The sequence below is a fragment of the Hyla sarda genome, chromosome 3, assembly GCF_029499605.1.
Source record: "Hyla sarda isolate aHylSar1 chromosome 3, aHylSar1.hap1, whole genome shotgun sequence".
In the NCBI taxonomy this organism is placed as follows: domain Eukaryota; kingdom Metazoa; phylum Chordata; class Amphibia; order Anura; family Hylidae; genus Hyla; species Hyla sarda.
The window spans coordinates 55,280,318-55,298,586 of record NC_079191.1 but is presented as its reverse complement, the minus strand read 5'-3'; the positions used below and the strand labels follow the sequence as shown (position 1 = coordinate 55,298,586).

Below are 18,269 nucleotides of genomic sequence, written 5' to 3'. Positions count from 1 at the left end.
AGTGTTCTACCAGCTGTTGCAAAACTATAACTCCCAGCATGCCCGGATAGCCAAAGGCTGTCCGGGCATGCTGAGAGTTGTAGTTTTGTAAGAGCTGGAAGCATACAGTTTGAAAAACACTACTCTAGAGGACCTGTTCTGTATTCCATTATGCAAACAACAGATTGATATCAAAGATGCTCTGTGTAATACTGAATTTCCCCTGTGGTGGCGCTGCAAGAAAACTAAATATTTACTGCAAGGTTTCTTAACATTACAGCTCATTGTTGGGGAACACTTTGTGACCTGCTTTTGGTTAGGGTATCGTTCGACCCAAGGCAACTTGCATTTGATAGTCTACGCCGAATCTCACGCAGTCACTGTTACACATAGCTAATGTTACAGAACTGTGGAAACTCTGGTACCAGGATTCAAATACATTGCACAATTTCTTTTGTATTCCCAGCAATGCAAAAATGGTGGAATTTCATCCAACTTTACATGACCAAACAATAAACACTTATGCCTGGTCATCCCGCGAGCAAAACTTGATTTCTTTAATCCCAATAAAGTCACCTAAGATCAGTTACACGCTGCTATACGTTTCCACTGACGTATACATGTGCAGCCATAACTACAAGGTAAAACCTCCATGATAAAGAAAAGTTACTTTATTTAGGACTACAGGAACACCATTACCTCGCCGTAATTATCAAACTGCTTGTTATGGGATTTCTTCCCTGTTCCACCAAAACCAAAGCTAAACTTGTCAGTTCCTATAGAAAAATTATTGTAAAGGAGATAAGAACACAATCAGTTTTATTAACAAAACAGAATTTAAAATCACACACAGATGAGCAACAATGAATAGGTTAATACAGTGACCCCCCCAACCTACGATGGCCCCGACATACGATAATTTCAACATGCGGAGGCCTCTCAGATGCCATTGCATGTTGAAGGTAGCATCAACATACGATGCTTTTGTATGTCGGGGGCATCTATTAAACTGCTATCCAGCAGCACTGACTGCTTCAGCTGCCACCGGATAGCCGTTTACGGTGCCCCGTGTTCTCCGGTGATGGTCTCCTACCTGTCCTCGGGATTCCCTCCATCGTCGTCATCACGTTGCACGCACGCCGTCCTGTCATGCAATAGGAGCGGTGTGCGTAGTGACGTGATGACGGAGAGCGAGGATCCCGGGGAAGCAGAGACGTCAGGAGCGTCGAGGACACCACGGGGTCACGGCGACAGCGATGGAGGGCGACATCCAGGGCAGCGGTGACGTGTCCGGAGCGGCTGGGACAGGCGAGTACAGCTTCCTATACTTTACATTGCACGGATCCCTCAACATACCATGGTTTCATTTGGAACGGATTACCATCGTATGTTGAGGGACCACTGTACAACATTTTTCTTTAATTTTATATTCCAATGGCATGCAGGACACCAATGACACCCAACACTACCGACTTATTTTACTGGGGGATCCATCATGATGCCCAGCAGTTATTGGGCAAAATCTAATGTCTGGTTTTTGCAGCAGAATCATAGTAACACAGTTCATAAGGTTGAAAAAAGACAAACGTCTCAAGTATAACCAATATCGCTATGTGGCCCTTCCGTGATAATGTTGAGGAGGGCAAATATAACCCTATAAGTGTGATGCCAATTGCCCCATACAAGGAGAAAAATCCTTCCTGACTCCAATATGACATAGAATAAATCCCTGGATCAACATTCTGTCCCTATAGATCTAGAATCCATAACCTGTAATATAATTACTCTCCAGAAATGTTTGAAGAACCCTCCAAATTTCTTATTTTGTTAACCATGACCACCTCCTCAGGCAGAGAGTTCCACAGTCTCACAGCTCTTACAGTAAAGAACCCCCTTCTGTGCTGATGTAGAAACCTTCTTTCCTCTAAATGTAGATGATGTCCCCTTGTTATAGATACAGTCCTGGGTATAAATAGAACATGGGAGAGATCTCTGTACTGTCCCCTGATATATTTATACACAGTGAAGCAAAGACAGATCCCTCCAAGGACAGCACAGGATAGAGCTGGCGCACAAGACTTCAAAAAGGTAAAAACTGATTTATTTTACCCAGCATGCAACGCGTTTCGCTGGATAACCAGCTTCATCAGGCCTGCCTGATGAAGCTGGTTATTCAGTGAAACGCGTTGCATGCCGGGTAAAATAAATCAGTTTTTACCTTTTGAAGTCTTGTGCGCCAGCTCTGTCCAGTGCTGTCCTTGGAGGGATCTGTCTTTGCTTCACTTCGTGTTGCCAGGAGCGGCTGCCGAGTCTCGCCCGTTCAGGGTTTTATGCCTACACCATAGTTGTACTTGGTCGCAGTACAACCAACATCGGTGAGCAATATTGCTTTAGCTTTACCTTATTAATTAACTGTATCACACTAGGAGCGCCGTCTCCCTTTGCCTATAATATTTATACATAGTTATTAGGTCTCCCCTAAGCCTTTTTTTTTTTCTAAACTAAATAACCCAAATTCTGATAATCTTTCTGGGTACTGTAGTCCTCCCATTCCCTGTATTAGGGTGCATGCACACTAAGTTTTCTTCATATGGTGACCTGATCAAGTGATTCTGTATCCCAGCTGAACCCCGGCCCACATATTCATTTAAATGAGCCGACTGGAATCCGATAGGGACTCCGGTCGGCTCATTTTTGTATGAGGTTTTCCCCATATCCGGGAGTGCCCGGTTTTGACACTGTTGCAAAACTACAACTCCCAACATGCCCGGTTTTGACACTGTTGCAAAATTACAACTCCCAACATGCCCAGACAGCCTTCGGCTGTCCGGGCATGCTGGGAGTTGTTTTGCAAAAGCTGGAGGCACAATGGTTGGGAAACACTGTGGCAGAGAACTGCAATATAAAGGAAATTTACAATACACAAGACATAGCTGTCACAATTCTGATCCCAACTCACCGAGATCTAAGGAGGCCTGTGGGGTAGACCACCCCACTCTGCACAATCCTTGGTCATGGCAGGACACCTCGTAGTAATGCTTTCCTGTTAAAATGAAAAAAATATTTTTACATATTAAAATGATTCCTATTGCAGCACAAGCCCAGATGTTACACTGGAAGCCCTTGTCATGCCTTCTATAGCAAAGTCACTGTGTTTGTATTAGAGATAAAGAACATTAGAATACAACCCCTCAGTGCACAGGGACTGATGTAAGTGACGTGTGACTAACAGGTTGGCTGGACCGATTGTCTGGCTAACGTGTCTGGTGACTTTCTTGCTCTCTCCTGATAGATGATGAAATCGTTCGAGCAAAAGAGGATGATTATGACATTTAATTGAGTAAGCTTATTTTAGTAGGTAGTGACTGCATTTGATTATTGGGGGGGTGCTTTATTTTCAAAAACCTTTTTTTCACAATTTTGGAGAGAGGGTGACAGCAGAAACTGTGGGGGGGCATCAGAAGGGAGGGCGGCTGAGAGGAGGGGCATCAGAAGGGAGGGCGGCTGAGAGGAGGGGCATCAGAAGGGAGGGCGGCTGAGAGGAGGGGCATCAGAAGGGAGGGCGGCTGAGAGGAGGGGCATCAGAAGGGAGGGCGGCTGAGAGGAGGGGCATCAGAAGGGAGGGCGGCTGAGAGGAGGGGCATCAGAAGGGAGGGCGGCTGAGAGGAGGGGCATCAGAAGGGAGGGCGGCTGAGAGGAGGGGCATCAGAAGGGAGGGCGGCTGAGAGGAGGTGCAACAGAAGGGAGGGTGAGAGGAGGGGCAACAGAAGGGAGGGTGAGAGGAGGTGCAACAGAAGGGAGGGTGAGAGGAGGGGCATAAGAAGGGAGGGTGAGAGGAGGTGCAACAGAAGGGAGGGTGAGAGGAGGTGCAACAGAAGGGAGGGTGACAGGAGGGGCATCAGGGGGCCTGGGGCTGACTGGCAACACTACAGTAGAGTTATTAAATGTGCCACCTGGGCAGGAGCAAGCTGCAGGGCAGGGCCTGGTGTACAGCACCTGAATGGAAAGAGGTCTACTGTTCACTAAACTACTAGACATAGATATGTTTGGCCTATAGGTTGGGAGTTTTCCAAACACACACTAAATATACATAATGTGATGTGAACAGGGTTTGACAATTGATAAAAATGCAAACAGATGAAATCCAGTATGGCTTACCTTTAGTGACTCCTCGGGTTGACCTGCAGCCATGCCAGTCCTTCACCTCTCTGCTCTGACAAAGCAGCCCATCTGCTCCAATAGCTGAGTAAAATGAATAAGGATTACGTCACTTCCAGTCATTAGCATAAATGTAATGCTCTGACAACAGCGTCAAAAACTCTATGTGCAATAGTCTTGACTGCAAAACTGTAGAGCAGCCTTAGACCCCCCAAGGTAATTATCAGCCAAACAGGCAGCTATCACCCAGTGTAATAGAGCCAGCAAACGGGAAATTGCACTTGACAGTAAAACTGACATGTTCTTTTTATTCTGTGGGTCAATGCTAGGGATCGACCGATTATCGGATTGGCCGATATTCACGATTTTGTAAGTTACCGGTATCGGCATCTAACCTGCCGATAATGCTTCCAGCTCTGCTCTGCACAGCAAAACAACGCGTACGCACTAGGTGCACGAATCGCGGGACTTCAGTCCCGGCCCTGAAGCAGTGGCGGATCCCCAGGGGGGTCCTTCAACGGGGCAATTGCCCCCGCCCCCCCCCCGCCCCCCCCCCCCAGGATTGTTGCCCCTCCCTTCCTGACAGCATGGTGTAGTGGGAGCTGTCAGCTGTCCCGCTCCACCACTCCCTCACCTTTCTTACACACTGCTCCATTCTTGCAGTGGGAGTGAGAGCCGCGGGGACGCCATCACGGAGATCATGTCCCCGCAGCTGTCACTCACAGTGTTATCAGCAATCATTGCTCCAGATGGCCGAGAGCAGGCAAGAAACTCCGGCAGACATCTTGATTGATCAGACACCCGAGATTGCACCACAGGTAGTCTAATGAATCCCCCCCAAGCCTGGCAGATACTTCAGATGCAGTGATCATTGTTGACCAAGGGATCTGAGGGGTTAATGATTGGCATCAGTGGGAACGCTGATAGCAGCCGGAGCTCACATGCTATGAAGCGAGCGTTGCTTCTGCGCTCGCTTCGTAGCTGCACCATAAATGTATGATACTGTGTGCAAAGTTACTCACTGCAGCGGCTTACAATTACCCCGTGTGTCCTTATGGGGTTAAACATAACAGGCTTTAAATTTCAGCAGCATTTCTGACAGAATTCTGCACAGAAATTCCACTCATAGGCTCTGTAAACAAGCACTAATCTATGGAGATAGGTAATTTTACAGAGCAGCTTGGCTCATGTAAATGGGCTCTTATTTCTGTGAAAGACCGGGAGATCGTGACGTCAACACCCCGCCCCCTCAATGCAAGTCTATGGGAGGGGGCGTGGCATCCATCACGCCCCTCCCATAGACTTCCGTTGAGGGGGCGGGGCGTGACATGAGGGGGCGGGGCTATTATGTCAAGCGCTCCTGGCACCGGCTCCAGCGTTCGGAACAGTTTGTTCCAAATGCTGAGCAGCGGAGTACCCCTTTAAAGAAACGAAAGCAGCAAGTTGGGCAACTGATCAACTCTACCTCTTTACACGTTTTGATAAATTTCTCCCATATCTCCTGATTCACATGCAGCAAATCTGTTGCAGGAATTTCTATGACTGAAAATCTGTTCCACTAAACTGTATGGGCGTGTTTCTGCAATATGCCCATGGATTTCTGCAAGCCTCAACCAGATAAATCATCCAAAGAAGTCTTAGGGTACGTTCACACGCGCGGATTTACAGTGTATTTTACGCTGCAAATCCGCTGGTGAAGGCCCGCTCTATGCTGGCCTTACATGTGCCTGCTCGTAGCGGCAATACACCGCTACCAGCAGACACACTGCGATGTGCGAGTTGCAGTATACTCGCACATCGAAGGAGCTCTCTGCCTAGCTCAGAACAGGGAGAGTGGCCGCGCACATCGCTGTAGTGTGTCTGCTCGTCACGGTGTATTGCCGCCACGAGCAGACACATGTAAAGACAGCATAGAATGGAGCCTTCACCAGCGGATCCGCAGCTAAATACGCTGCGAAAATCTGCATGTGTGAACGTACCCTTAAAGTATGTTTAACACAAATCTGCTGCATGTGAAAAAAACAAAAAAAACAAAAACATACATGGGAATGCAAAAATAAAAATGTTCTGTGAACTTTTATATACAGAATAAACCAATGCAACAATTAATGTGCATTCTTGCATCTATACAGGATAAAGGAGGATGACTGGCTTAAAGGGGTACTCCGGTGCTTAGACATCTTATCCCCTATCCAAAGGATAGGGGATAAGATGCCTGATTGCGGGAGTCCCGCCGCTGGGGACCCCAGTGATCTTGCACGCAGCACCCCGTTTATAATCAGTCCCCGGAGCGTGTTCGCTCAGGGTCTGATTACCGGCGACCACAGGGCCGACGGCGTGTGACGCCACGCCTCCGCCCCCGTGTGAAGTCACGCTCCGCCCCTCAATGCAAGCCTACGGTAGGGGGCGTGATAGCTGCATGTTAATGGGGTACTCCTGCGCTAAAACATCTTCTCTCCTATCCAAAGGATAGGGGATAAGATGTCTGATCCCGGGGGTCCTGCCGCTGGGGACCCCCTTGATCTTCCACGCCGCACCCCGTTAGAATCAGCCCCCGAAGCGTGTTCGCTCCGGGTCTGATTACTAGCGATCACGGGGACAGAGCATAGTGACGTCACGGCTCCGCCCCCGTGTGACGTCACGCTCCGGGGGCTGATTCTAACGGGGTGTGGCGTGCAAGATCACAGGGGATAAAATGTCTTAGCGCTGGAGTACCCCTTTAAATCCACACAGGATCCCAGCATTCTACAAATCTCATCCACATGTTGTGGGATTTTTTCACAAAAAAATTACCTGCAGTGCAGAATATAAAGAATCATTAACAAAAAATAAAAAATAAAAAAAAAAGCTTTAACATGTCATGCAGATACGCCAAAAGTTTAGATCAAACTGGGTCTTAGCATTAGAGTCTAAGTCACTGCCACACACTTTACCCTTAGTAACTCACAATCGCAGCAGATCTCATGGCCGAAACCCAGCAACATCTGAACTTTTGATATGTCTGAGTAACATGTCTACAGTTTTTCCAAATGACAGTCACGTTTTTAAGTCTGTGGGACATAAACTTCTGTTGCAGGTTGCTGATGTCACTTTCAATTTGGCAGGGCCGCAATCTGTTGTGCATTTACAGCAAAATTCACAAGTAAGGCTGGGTTCACACTACGTTTTGTCCCATACGGGAGCGCATACAGCAGGGGGGAGCTAAAAGCTCGCGCTCCCGTATGTGACCGTATGCGCTCCCGTATGTCATTCATTTCAATGAGCCGACCGGAGTGAAACGTTCGGTCCGGTCGGCTCATTTTTGCGTCGTATGCGCTTTTACAACCGGACCTAAAACTGTGGTCAACCACGGTTTTAGGTCCGGTTGTAAAAGCGCATACGGCGCAAAAATGAGCCGACCGGACCGAACGTTTCACTCTGGTCGGCTCATTGAAATGAATGACATACGGGAGCGCATACGGTCACATATGGGAGCGCGAGGTGTTAGCTCCCCCCTGCCGTATGCGCTCCCATATGGGACAAAACGTAGTGTGAACCCAGCCTAACATGGATTTTTCTGAAAAATCCTGGAGGAAAACCATGGCTGGAAAATCCACCACCAAATCCGTCCCATAGTGTGTGGATACATCTAAAGCACTTGAGGGTAGATATAGGAATACAGTAAGATTCTGTTACGTGAAATATATAAAGCACTTACCGAAGGCTGATCCTCTGTCATATGGATTCATCTGCCATTTATTTAACACTATTAAAACAACATAAAGCATCTTATTATAACCACATTCTACAATGTACAGTACAACTAGACGACATTTTGCAGCATATATATATATATATATATATATATATATATATATACATACACACACACACACACACACACACACGTATGAAGTGAATATATGGGAGGGTCACCTGAGCTTCCAGTCTTTATTGAGGTTTTACCCTTCTTCCCCTCTTGTTGATCCTTCAAGGTTTCATACACAATTTGGATGACAGGTATACTGAAAGCCTTCATTATAATTATAAAAAAATATATATTATTATTTCCAATCATTTAACCCCATGCATACACATTCCCTTTAGAGATGAGCGAACTTACAGTAAATTCGATTCGTCACGAACTTCTCCGCTCGGCAGTTGATGACTTTTCCTGCATAAAATGAGTTCAGCTTTCAGGTGCTCCGGTGGGCTGGAAAAGGTGGATACAGTCCTAGGAGACTCTTTCCTAGGACTGTATCCACCTTTTCCAGCCCACCGGAGCACCTGAAGGCTGAACTAATTTATGCAGGATAAGTCATCAACTGCCGAGCCGAGAAGTTCGTGACGAATCGAATTTACAGTAAATTCGCTCATCTCTAATTCCCTTCCATGCGGTGGCCCAAACATTTGAAGGAGCTGCCTGGTCCAGTGCGCAAAGAAGTAGCAGAGTGAAATACATACTAAATCCCCCCCACCGTGGTTATGACTATCACTATCAGGCAGGCTGTACAAATTGAGCGCCAAACTCATAGATCAATGTAATGCTTCTGCAATACACTGATCTATATAAGCAATCAAACTTATAATAGGCCCCTTCAAAATCCCAAAAAAATTAAAAAAAATATTTATATACAAACCCTCCCCACCCCTTATCTCATCATCCTCTTAGCTCAATAAAAAAATAATAATAATTTCAGAATGGGTGCATATGGAGTTGTCCAAACTATTAAAAGGAGTAGTCTACTGGACAGTATTTCAGTCCGTTGTGCCCGGGCTGCAAAAAATAAAGAAAAACTTTAACTCACCTTCCTTTGTTCCCCCCTGCAGCACCGATACAGCTGAACTGGCCTCTGGTCCGGTCTTCTTCCTTCTTCCATGTGCACGGATCGTCACACTGCGCCAGCCAAGGCGGGACATCGCACGGAAGAAGCCCGGACCGGAGGAGCGATCAGCTGTAGCGGCACTACGGGGGAACGGAGCCCGGGCACAACGTACTGAAAATACTGTTTGGTAGACGACTCCTTTAAATGTATCACATTCCCAATCCTGCACGTCAAAAACGTAAATGCAAAAAAAAAATAATTTTAAAAAAAGTACAAAAAATTGCAGATTTTTGGTTACATCACATCCCGTAAAAAAATTATAAAAATTCATCATTAAATCAATACTACCGGTAAAAACGAAAGCACAAAAACTGAAAAACTACTTTTTTGGTCGTTTAAAAAAAAAAAAAAAAAAAAAAAATCTTGATTTTATTGTCTGGCTCCTAGATTGAAAAACGACATTTTCAAGCCCAGATGTAGACGTGTAAGCAAAACTTTAACCTGCGGCCAGGAACTTCTATCACAGTGTTTTCCTAAGTGTGTCTCCAGCTGTTGCAAAACTACAACTTTCAGCATGCCCGGACAGCCTTTGGCTGTCCGGGCATGCTGGGAGTTGTAGTTTTGCAACAGCTGGAGGCACAACGCTCAACAGATCCTTTCGTACACCGCACTGGTAGACTCACCCCAGTTTTTCCACTTCCGGTCTCTGCAGCCTAGAAATAAAAATATCCACAAGGGTTAATGACAGAGAGAACATTACCAATCTCTGTAATGCTACATTATAGATATTAATGTCCTTATAAGGACATTTCTGGGTACAGATATACATATAAATTCCTATACAGGGCGCTAGTGAACTCACCATGAGCACGTCGCCTCCGCCCAGGATCAGGGGTATGGATTCTGCCTGGATATCAGTGGGGAGGCTAGACAGAGAGATAAAGTAGATATCACTCAACTATAGACAAAAGAACAATAGTAAAGTATTCACACCCGCAACATACAAAAAAGCTCGTCTTAAAGGGGTACTCCACTGCCCCAGCATTCAGAACATACTGTTCCTAACGCTGGGTGCGGGCTGCGGGGGTCGTGACGTCACGCCACGCTCCCTCAATGCAAGTCTATGGGAGGGGGCGTGGCAGCCGCCATGACTTGCATTGAGGGGGTGTGGAGTGACGTCACGAGGGGGCGTGGCCGTGACGTCGCAACCCTGGCAGCCAGCGTTCGGAACAAAATGTTCCAAACGCTGGGGCAGTGGAGTACCCCTTTAAAACGGTGCCACCTTATGCCATGTGTACAGTTTGTTTACATGGACTGCACTTTTTATTGCCTTAGGGTGCATTCACAGGTGCATATTTTAGCAGCAGATTTTGCTGCCCATTGACTTCAATAGACAGCAAAATCTGCTGAAGTAGATCTGCAGCAGAAAATACGCATGTGTAAAGGCACCCTTTATATGGGGTATTCCAGGAATTTTTTACATATATATATATATATATATATATATATATATATATACTGGCTCCAGAAAGTAAAACAGATTTGCAAATTACTTCTATTAAAAAATCTTTATCCTTCCAATAATTATCAGCTGCTGACGTTGAGTTTTTCTTTTCTGTCTGGCAACAGTGCTCTGCTGACATCTCTGCTTGTCTCAGGAACTGCACAGAGTAGAAGAGGTTTGCTATGGGGATTTGCTTCTTCTCTGGACAGTTCCGGAGACACGCGTCATCAGAGAGCACTTTGACAGAACAACTAAACTTTAGCAGCTCACAAGAACTGAAAGGATTAAGATTTTTTTATAGAAGTAATTTACAAATCTGTTTAACTTTCTGGAGCCAGTTGATATATATATATATATATATAATAATTTTTTTCCTGGATAACCACTTTAACCCCTTAAGGACTGAGCCCATTTTGGCCTTAAGGACTCAGACAATTTAATTTTTACGTTTTCATTTTTTCCTCCTCTCCTAAAAATCATAACTCTTTTATATTTTCATCCACAGACTAGTATGAGGGCTTGTTTTTTGCGCAACCAGTTGTCCTTTGTAATGACATCACTCATTTTATCATAAAATGTATGGCGCAACCAAAAAACACTATTTTTGTGGGGAAATTAAAACGAAAAACGCAATTTTGCTCATTTTGAAAGGTTTCGTTTTCACGCCGTACAATTTATGGTAAAAATGACGTGTGTTCTTTATTCTGAGGGTCAATACGATTAAAATGATACCCATTATTATATACTTTTCTATTATTGTTGCGCTTAAAAAAAATCACAAACTTTTTAACCAAATTAGTACGTTTATAATCCCTTTATTTTGATGACCTCTAACTTTTTTAATTTTCCGTATAAGCGGCGGTATGGGGGCTCATTTTTTGCGCCATGATCTGTACTTTTTTTTGATACCACATTTGCATATGAAAAACTTTTAATTAATTTTTTATAATTTTTTTTTTTAATAAAATGCATTACAAAAGTAGGAATTTTTGACTTTTATTTTTTTTTTCGTTCACGCCGTTCACCGTACGGGATCATTAACATTTTATTTTAATAGTTCGGACATTTACGCACGCGGCGATACCAAATATGTCTATAAAAAATGTTTTTTACGCTTTTTGGGGGTAAAATAGGAAAAACGGACGTTTTACTTTTTTATTGGGGGAGGGGATTTTTCACTTTTTTTTAACTTTTACTTTTACATTTTTTTACATTTTTTTTTTTACACTTGAATAGTCCCCATAGGGGACTATTCATAGCAATACCATGATTGCTAATACTGATCTGTTCTATGTATAGGACATAGAACAGATCAGTGTTATCGGTTATCTTCTGCTCTGGTCTGCTCGATCACAGACCAGAGCAGGAGACGCCGGGAGCCGCACGGAGGAAGGAGAGGGGACCTCCGTGCGGCGTTATGAATGATCGGATCCCCGCAGCAGCGCTGCGGGCGATCCGATCATTCATTCAAATCGCGAACTTCCGCAGATGCCGGGATCTGTATTGATCCCGGCACCTAAGGGGTTAATGGCGGACGCCCACGAGATCGCGGGCGTCGGCCATTGCCGGCGGGTCCCTGGCTGCGATCAGCAGCCGGGATCAGCCGCGCATGACATGGGCATCGCTCCGATGCCCGCGGTTATGCATAGGACCTAAATGTACGTCCTGGTGCGTTAAGTACCACCTCACCAGGACGTACATTTACGTCCTGCGTCCTTAAGGGGTTAAAGGGGTATTCCGGGTTTATAAATCTTATTCCTAGCCGGAGGCTGCACCTAGATTACGGGAGTTCCCAGCGGAAGGACCCCTGCAATCATACATCTTATCCCCTATTCTTTGAATAGGGCATGAAATGTATAAACCCGGAATACCCCTTTAAAATAATTGAATTCAGGCGGACTCCACAGTGTGCTGTCTGTAAACAGGATATCGCTTATGCCCATCTGGCAAAAACAACCATGTCGCTTTCAAAGTCACCTAAATCCCCTTTCTTCCCCCATTCTAATGCCAGGTTGTCTTGACCACATCTACATGCCTAAGTGCATTGAGCTGCTTTGGGCTTATTAGCCACTTAATACAACAGATGTCCCTAATAAAGTGGCCAGTGAGTGCATTTCGCACACAAATATACAACGTTTCCACTTACAGCCAATCCATCTCCTCCACGGCCTGAGCGATTTCCGGCATCACGCCCATTTCTGGAATATAAAAGATCTACGTGAGGTCAGCAGGACAGGGCGATGATGGATTCCGGAAGGAGTGTGGATGTGTGCTACCAAACATACATTTCATCCTCCATGTCACTGAAATGTTATCTGGTTACTTATAACTAGAGATGAGCGAACTTACAGTAAATTTGATTCGTCACGAACTTCTCGGCTCGGCAGTTGATGACTTTTCCTGCATAAATTAGTTCAGCTTTCAGGTGCTCCGGTGGGCTGGAAAAGGTGGATACAGTCCTAGGAGACTCTTTCCTAGGACTGTATCCACCTTTTGCAGCCCACCGGAGCACCTGAAAGCTGAACTAATTCACGCAGGATAAGTCATCAACTGCCGAGCCGAGAAGTTCGTGACGAATCGAATTTACTGTAAGTTCGCTCATCTCTCCTTATAAGTTTAGATTTTGCTGTCAGGTATGAGGCCAGATGACATCTATTAGTATGAAGAATTCCTGCAAGAAGAAAGGGTATCACTCTCCTAAGGATGGGGCAGTGTTTCCCAATCAGAGTGCCTCCAGCTGTTGCAAAACTACAACTCCCAGCATGCCCGGACAGCCTTTGGCTGTCCGGGCATGCTGGGAGTTGTAGTTTTTCAACAGCTGGAGGCATCCTTGTTGGGTAACACTGAAATAGGGAATAAGAATCTGATCATTGAGGGGTGCGTCCATGAGAATGTAGATCAACCAGAGTGAATAGCGCGGCAGTGCACATGCTTCACCGCTGCTCCATTCATTCCCTATGGAACGTCCTAACATTGCCAAGGGCTATACTGGTAAGTCACATAGACAGTAAATGGATCAATGCCCAAGCAAGTGCCCCCTCACTCCATTCATACAGGGGGAAGATTTCCTTCCGTTCTGAGGCTGGGTTCCCACCACGTTTTTGTAATACAGATCTCGTATACGTTTTCAATTTGAAACCGTATGGAACCGTATTGACTCTCCATTGAAAACCATATACCAAAAGATGCAGCAGGTTGTGTCCGTTTCGCATCCTGTACGGTTTTGTAATTTTTTTTCCCCGTACCCAAAACCGCAGCCTACCACGGTTTTTGGTCCGGGTGAAAAACCGCATTTAAACCGTATACGTTTTTTTTTTTTTAAACATGGGAGTCAATGGGAACCGTACAGAACAGTATGTGCGTACAGTTCGATCTGGTTTTCACCATACGGTTTTTGACTTTGCATGTTTTTTTTTTTCTTAGAATTTCAATCAAACAAGTGAAACTTTATTCATAATGGAATGAAAAGTTAAAAACGTATACTTTTTTTTTCTTTAAAAAAAAAACGACGCAATCAGACATTTTTCAAACCGCATATGGATTAAAATTTGTACACACGTTCTGATACAGTTTAGTCAGGTTTTGAGGAATCCGTTTGTTTGTTTTATCAAAAACCTGATACGTGAACTGTATTGCAAAAACGTGGTGTGAATGCAGCCTCAGATGGGTGGTCATCCTAGTGGTCATACCCCCACGGTTCAGAGAGTTATCCTGTGCAAAACGATAACTTTTAATCTTGGGATCCCCACACACACACTTAAAGGAGTACTCCGGCGCGCACTCTTTTCCTTTTATCCCGTCAGGGCTGCAAAATAAAAGAAAACACACTTTCTCTTACCTGCCAACGAGCCCCCGATGCTCCGGTACAGGTGTTCGGTCCCCGGGCTGTATTCTTCTTACTTCCTGTTAGCCCGGCACGTCACACAGAGCTTCAGCCTATCACCGGCCGAGGCGGGACATCGCTGTGGCCGGTGATTGGTTGCAGGCCAGACGGGATAAAAGGAAAAGAGTGCGCGCCGGAGTACTCCATTAACTTTCATACAATTATTCTAATCAATGTCCTTTAAAATTTTAAAATTTGCTTCATAGAAAAGAAACTGCTCCATAGTTTAGACATTGAAAACAATGGGATGTGGTCGTGAAGCAAAATTCACTCAGATTATGGCACCGAAATTCGCATGACCTTCCTCTGTGACCCTGCCTTAAAAGGCTCTGGTCATGAGGATACGGCCGCGGGATGTGTGTAAACTGGTGTGGGCCAGTGATATGGAAAAATGTGACCTGATCACTGTTAGGTTAAGTTTTCACTTTTTTTTATTTATTTTTTATTTTTTTTTGGGGGGGGGGGGGGAAGAGAAACATCAAGAAAAACGCCAATTCTGCCGCATGGCGTTTTTTTTGGCCAAAAAACACTGCGGACAGATTTTAGCTGTAAATCAATGAGAAATTGCTAAATTCTTTTTCCACTTTGCGTTTTTTTTTTTTATCCTTTTGGCGTTCTTTCACTCTTTTTTGGGCGTTTTTCAGCACCTTGGCGGTTTTGCAAAATTGCAGCATGTTGAGGCAATGGCGTTTTTTTCCCCCTGAAATCGTGGCGTTTTTCTCCCATAGAAGTCTATGGGAGTAAAAAAAACACCAAGAAAAACAAGGTGGGTTTTAACTTTGGCGTTTTTGCAGGCGGATTTTATTCTTTTTTGGACTATGGTGATCCAAAAAAGTGATGGAGATACCTTTTTTAATACATTTTCATAAGGCACCCTTAAAACAAATATTTAAAAAGATACAGTAGAGTTTGAAAAAATTGTATTTAACGAAATTTATCTTTATTCTAACTAAAATTTAAATTAATTTTTAAACAGGGATCAATTTATGTTGGCGGGCAGGGCACTAAAAATGTAGCCGACAATAATAAAAATGTAGCGTGTGTGTTTTTCACTTTTTTTTATTTAATTTTTTTGGCAGTACTACTACTCCCAACATGGAACACACTGTTCCATGATGGGAGTAGTAGTTCCAGTACTAATTGATAGATTGCCCGTGTCACTTCTGACACCCGTTGTGATCCTCCTGTATAATGTATAGATGCGGCGGCCGCTCATCTCTAGTCCCCTGCACTCACGTATATATACACATATTCCTATTTCCTGCAGAGAGCTGTGATTGGCCAGATGGTTCCAGCCAATCACAACTCTGCGGGAAATGTGAATAGGTGTATATATACGTCAGTGCAGGGGATTAGAGATGGGCTGGAAAAGGTGGATACATTCCTAGGAAAGAGTCTCCTAGGACTGTATCCACCTTTTGCAGCCCACCGGAGCACCGGAAAGCTGAACTAATTTATGCAGGAAAAGTAATCAACTGCCGAGCCGAGAAGTTTGCGACGAATCAAATTTACTGTAAGTTCACTCATCTCTACAGGGGACCATAGAAGAGTGTCCGCCGCATCTATACGTTCTACAGGAGGATCACAGAAGGTGTTAGAAGTTACAGTCGCTGCGTTCTGTCTATTAATGCAGGTACTACAGCCCCAGCATGGAGCAGAGTATGCTCCATGTTGGTAGTAGTAGTAGTACCTGCAGTTAAGGACAGATCATAAAAGGCGTCACTCCTGACACCCGCCGCAATCATCCTTCATCCCTGAGGTGCGAAGCGGCTTTCTCCTGCGCTCATATATCTGCTATATACTCTTTGTGTCTAAAATCTGAAGGCATAAGCTGTCAATTTGCGCCAAAGAATTGGACGCGGTTTTACCGCACACAGAATTCTATATCACGGAGGAGACATGTCCACTATATCAGAGAAAAATTCTGCGGACCTCAAGGTGTTGGAAAACATGCTGGGAATTGTAGTTTTCTAACAGCTGGAGATAAACAGTTTGGAGACCACGATCTATAGACTGGACAAATGGATCTAGAGAAATAACATGGCAGGGCATGCTGATACTTGTAGTGCTGCTCCATAGCTGGACGGGCTTTACTAGTCTGATTACACACAGAGCACTACATACACATGTCTATGGCTGCCACTTCTTCACTATAACCATATGTATCTCACCTCCAAAAGCCGCCATGTCTACCGATTGCCAGCGCAGACAGCACACAGAAGGAACTAGTCATAGGGCCGGAAACATTCCCGTCATTCACATAAAGGCTCATTTTCACGTCTGTGTTTTGCAGCCATTTTTCCGTCGTCCTGAAGCTTCCTGGGAACGGGATTGAGCTTCGAAAACATGGCGGACGCAGCTTGGGAACTTATCTATACACAACCTCTAGTGTTTGTCATCCTTATAGGGGCATGATTAGCTGACATGCGTGAAAGGACAGGGCGACACCATGGCGGCCATGTTTGTTTAGGCAATATGTTCCAGTTTTTGTTACAGCAAATGTATTTGTTGAAAAAAAAAAAAAAGATAAAAATTATTTTATGCAAATAAATAAATAAAATACAAATGTATTGGCTTTAATCCGGTTATGGCAGTATATTACCGGTACTTTGTATTTGGGTAATAAGGGCATAGACTGTTGTTTCCCAACCTGTGGCCCTCCAGCTGTCACAACCGCTGCAGCCTGTCGGGGCATGCTGGGAGTTGTAGTTTTGCAAAAGCTGGAGAGACACAGGTTGGGGAACACTGGTATACACGTGACATATACATCCATATTCCATTTGGTAAGTAAAGGCAGAGACTGATGTTCCCCAAACTGTGGATCTCCAGCTGTTGCAAAATTACAACTTCCAGCATACTGGGCATGCTGGGATTTGTAGTTCTTCAACAGCTGGAGAGCAACAGGTTGGGGAAACACTAGAACAGTGGTCTTCAACCTGCGGACCTCCAGATGTTGCAAAACTACAACTCCCAGCATGCCCGGACAGCCGTTGGCTGTCCGGGCATCCTGGGAGTTGTAGTTTTGCAACATCTGGAGGTCCGCAGGTTGAAGACCACTGCACTAGACTAAACATAAAAGTGAGATCCCCTTGACTCCAAATAAGGGGCCAGATTACAGCAAGTTTTTTTTTGTTTTTAAATGCAGCACATGGCGTATCAATTTAGTCATTTAGTTGCATCAGACATGTTTCCTTGTTATTGTATGCATACACCATAAAAGGGCCAAAAACACATAATTATGTACACACCGCGTAGTCCAATTTATATTTAGATATATATTAAACTGGAAGGAAATCATAAGTACGAGGCTCATTACTTGCGCCATTTTTCTGTTGCCATGATGTTTATACATTATACTGTACGTTTAGCGCTAGAGATGAGCGAACCAAACGAACCAAACCCGGGAGGAGAAAGGATGACATGATCTCTGGGAATTCCATAATGCCTTGCATACAGCTCTCCCAGATAATGAGGAGGCAGTGATGTCAGAGCCACCATAAAATACTATGCACAAAGATTCAGTAGCTATTAGAGATACCACCAAAGTGTCTCTTTTGGAAGGACAGTCCCTACTTTTGGCTCAAGTCCCTTTGTCTTTTTTGCTCCTTAAATGTCCCTTTTCAACCTTTAATTTGCATTAAAGGGGTACTCCTGTGGAAAACTTTTTTTGTAGATCAACTGGTTCCAGAAAGTTAAACAGATTTGTAAATTACTTCTATTAAAAAAATCTTAATCCTTCCAGTACTTTTTAGGGGCTGTATACTACAGAGGAAATGTTTATCTTTTTGGATTTCTCTTATGTCACGACCACAGTGCTCTCTGCTGACCTCTGCTGTCCATTTTAGGAACTGTCCAGAGCAGGAGAAAATCCCCATAGCGAACCTATCCTGCTCTGGACAGTTCCTAAAATGGACAGCAGAGGTCAGCAGAGAGCACTGTG

At 44.6% G+C, this 18,269-nt stretch overlaps 1 protein-coding gene across 1 annotated transcript in view; it reads right to left on the bottom strand.

Moving 5' to 3' along the window:
* Positions 1-16,644, bottom strand: part of DDX1 (DEAD-box helicase 1) — a 53,687-nt gene extending 37,043 nt beyond the window's left edge. Inside the window, exons 1-9 of the mRNA XM_056564223.1 lie at positions 16,501-16,644; positions 12,593-12,644; positions 9,805-9,868; positions 9,626-9,655; positions 8,053-8,149; positions 7,835-7,882; positions 4,138-4,221; positions 2,939-3,022; positions 679-755 (exon numbers count right to left, since the gene is read on the bottom strand). Of these exons, the coding sequence (XP_056420198.1) occupies positions 679-755; positions 2,939-3,022; positions 4,138-4,221; positions 7,835-7,882; positions 8,053-8,149; positions 9,626-9,655; positions 9,805-9,868; positions 12,593-12,644; positions 16,501-16,516 (552 nt within the window). The 5' untranslated portion in view covers positions 16,517-16,644. The remainder of the gene's footprint in view (positions 1-678; positions 756-2,938; positions 3,023-4,137; positions 4,222-7,834; positions 7,883-8,052; positions 8,150-9,625; positions 9,656-9,804; positions 9,869-12,592; positions 12,645-16,500) is intronic.
* Between the last annotated feature and the right edge of the window lie 1,625 nt (positions 16,645-18,269).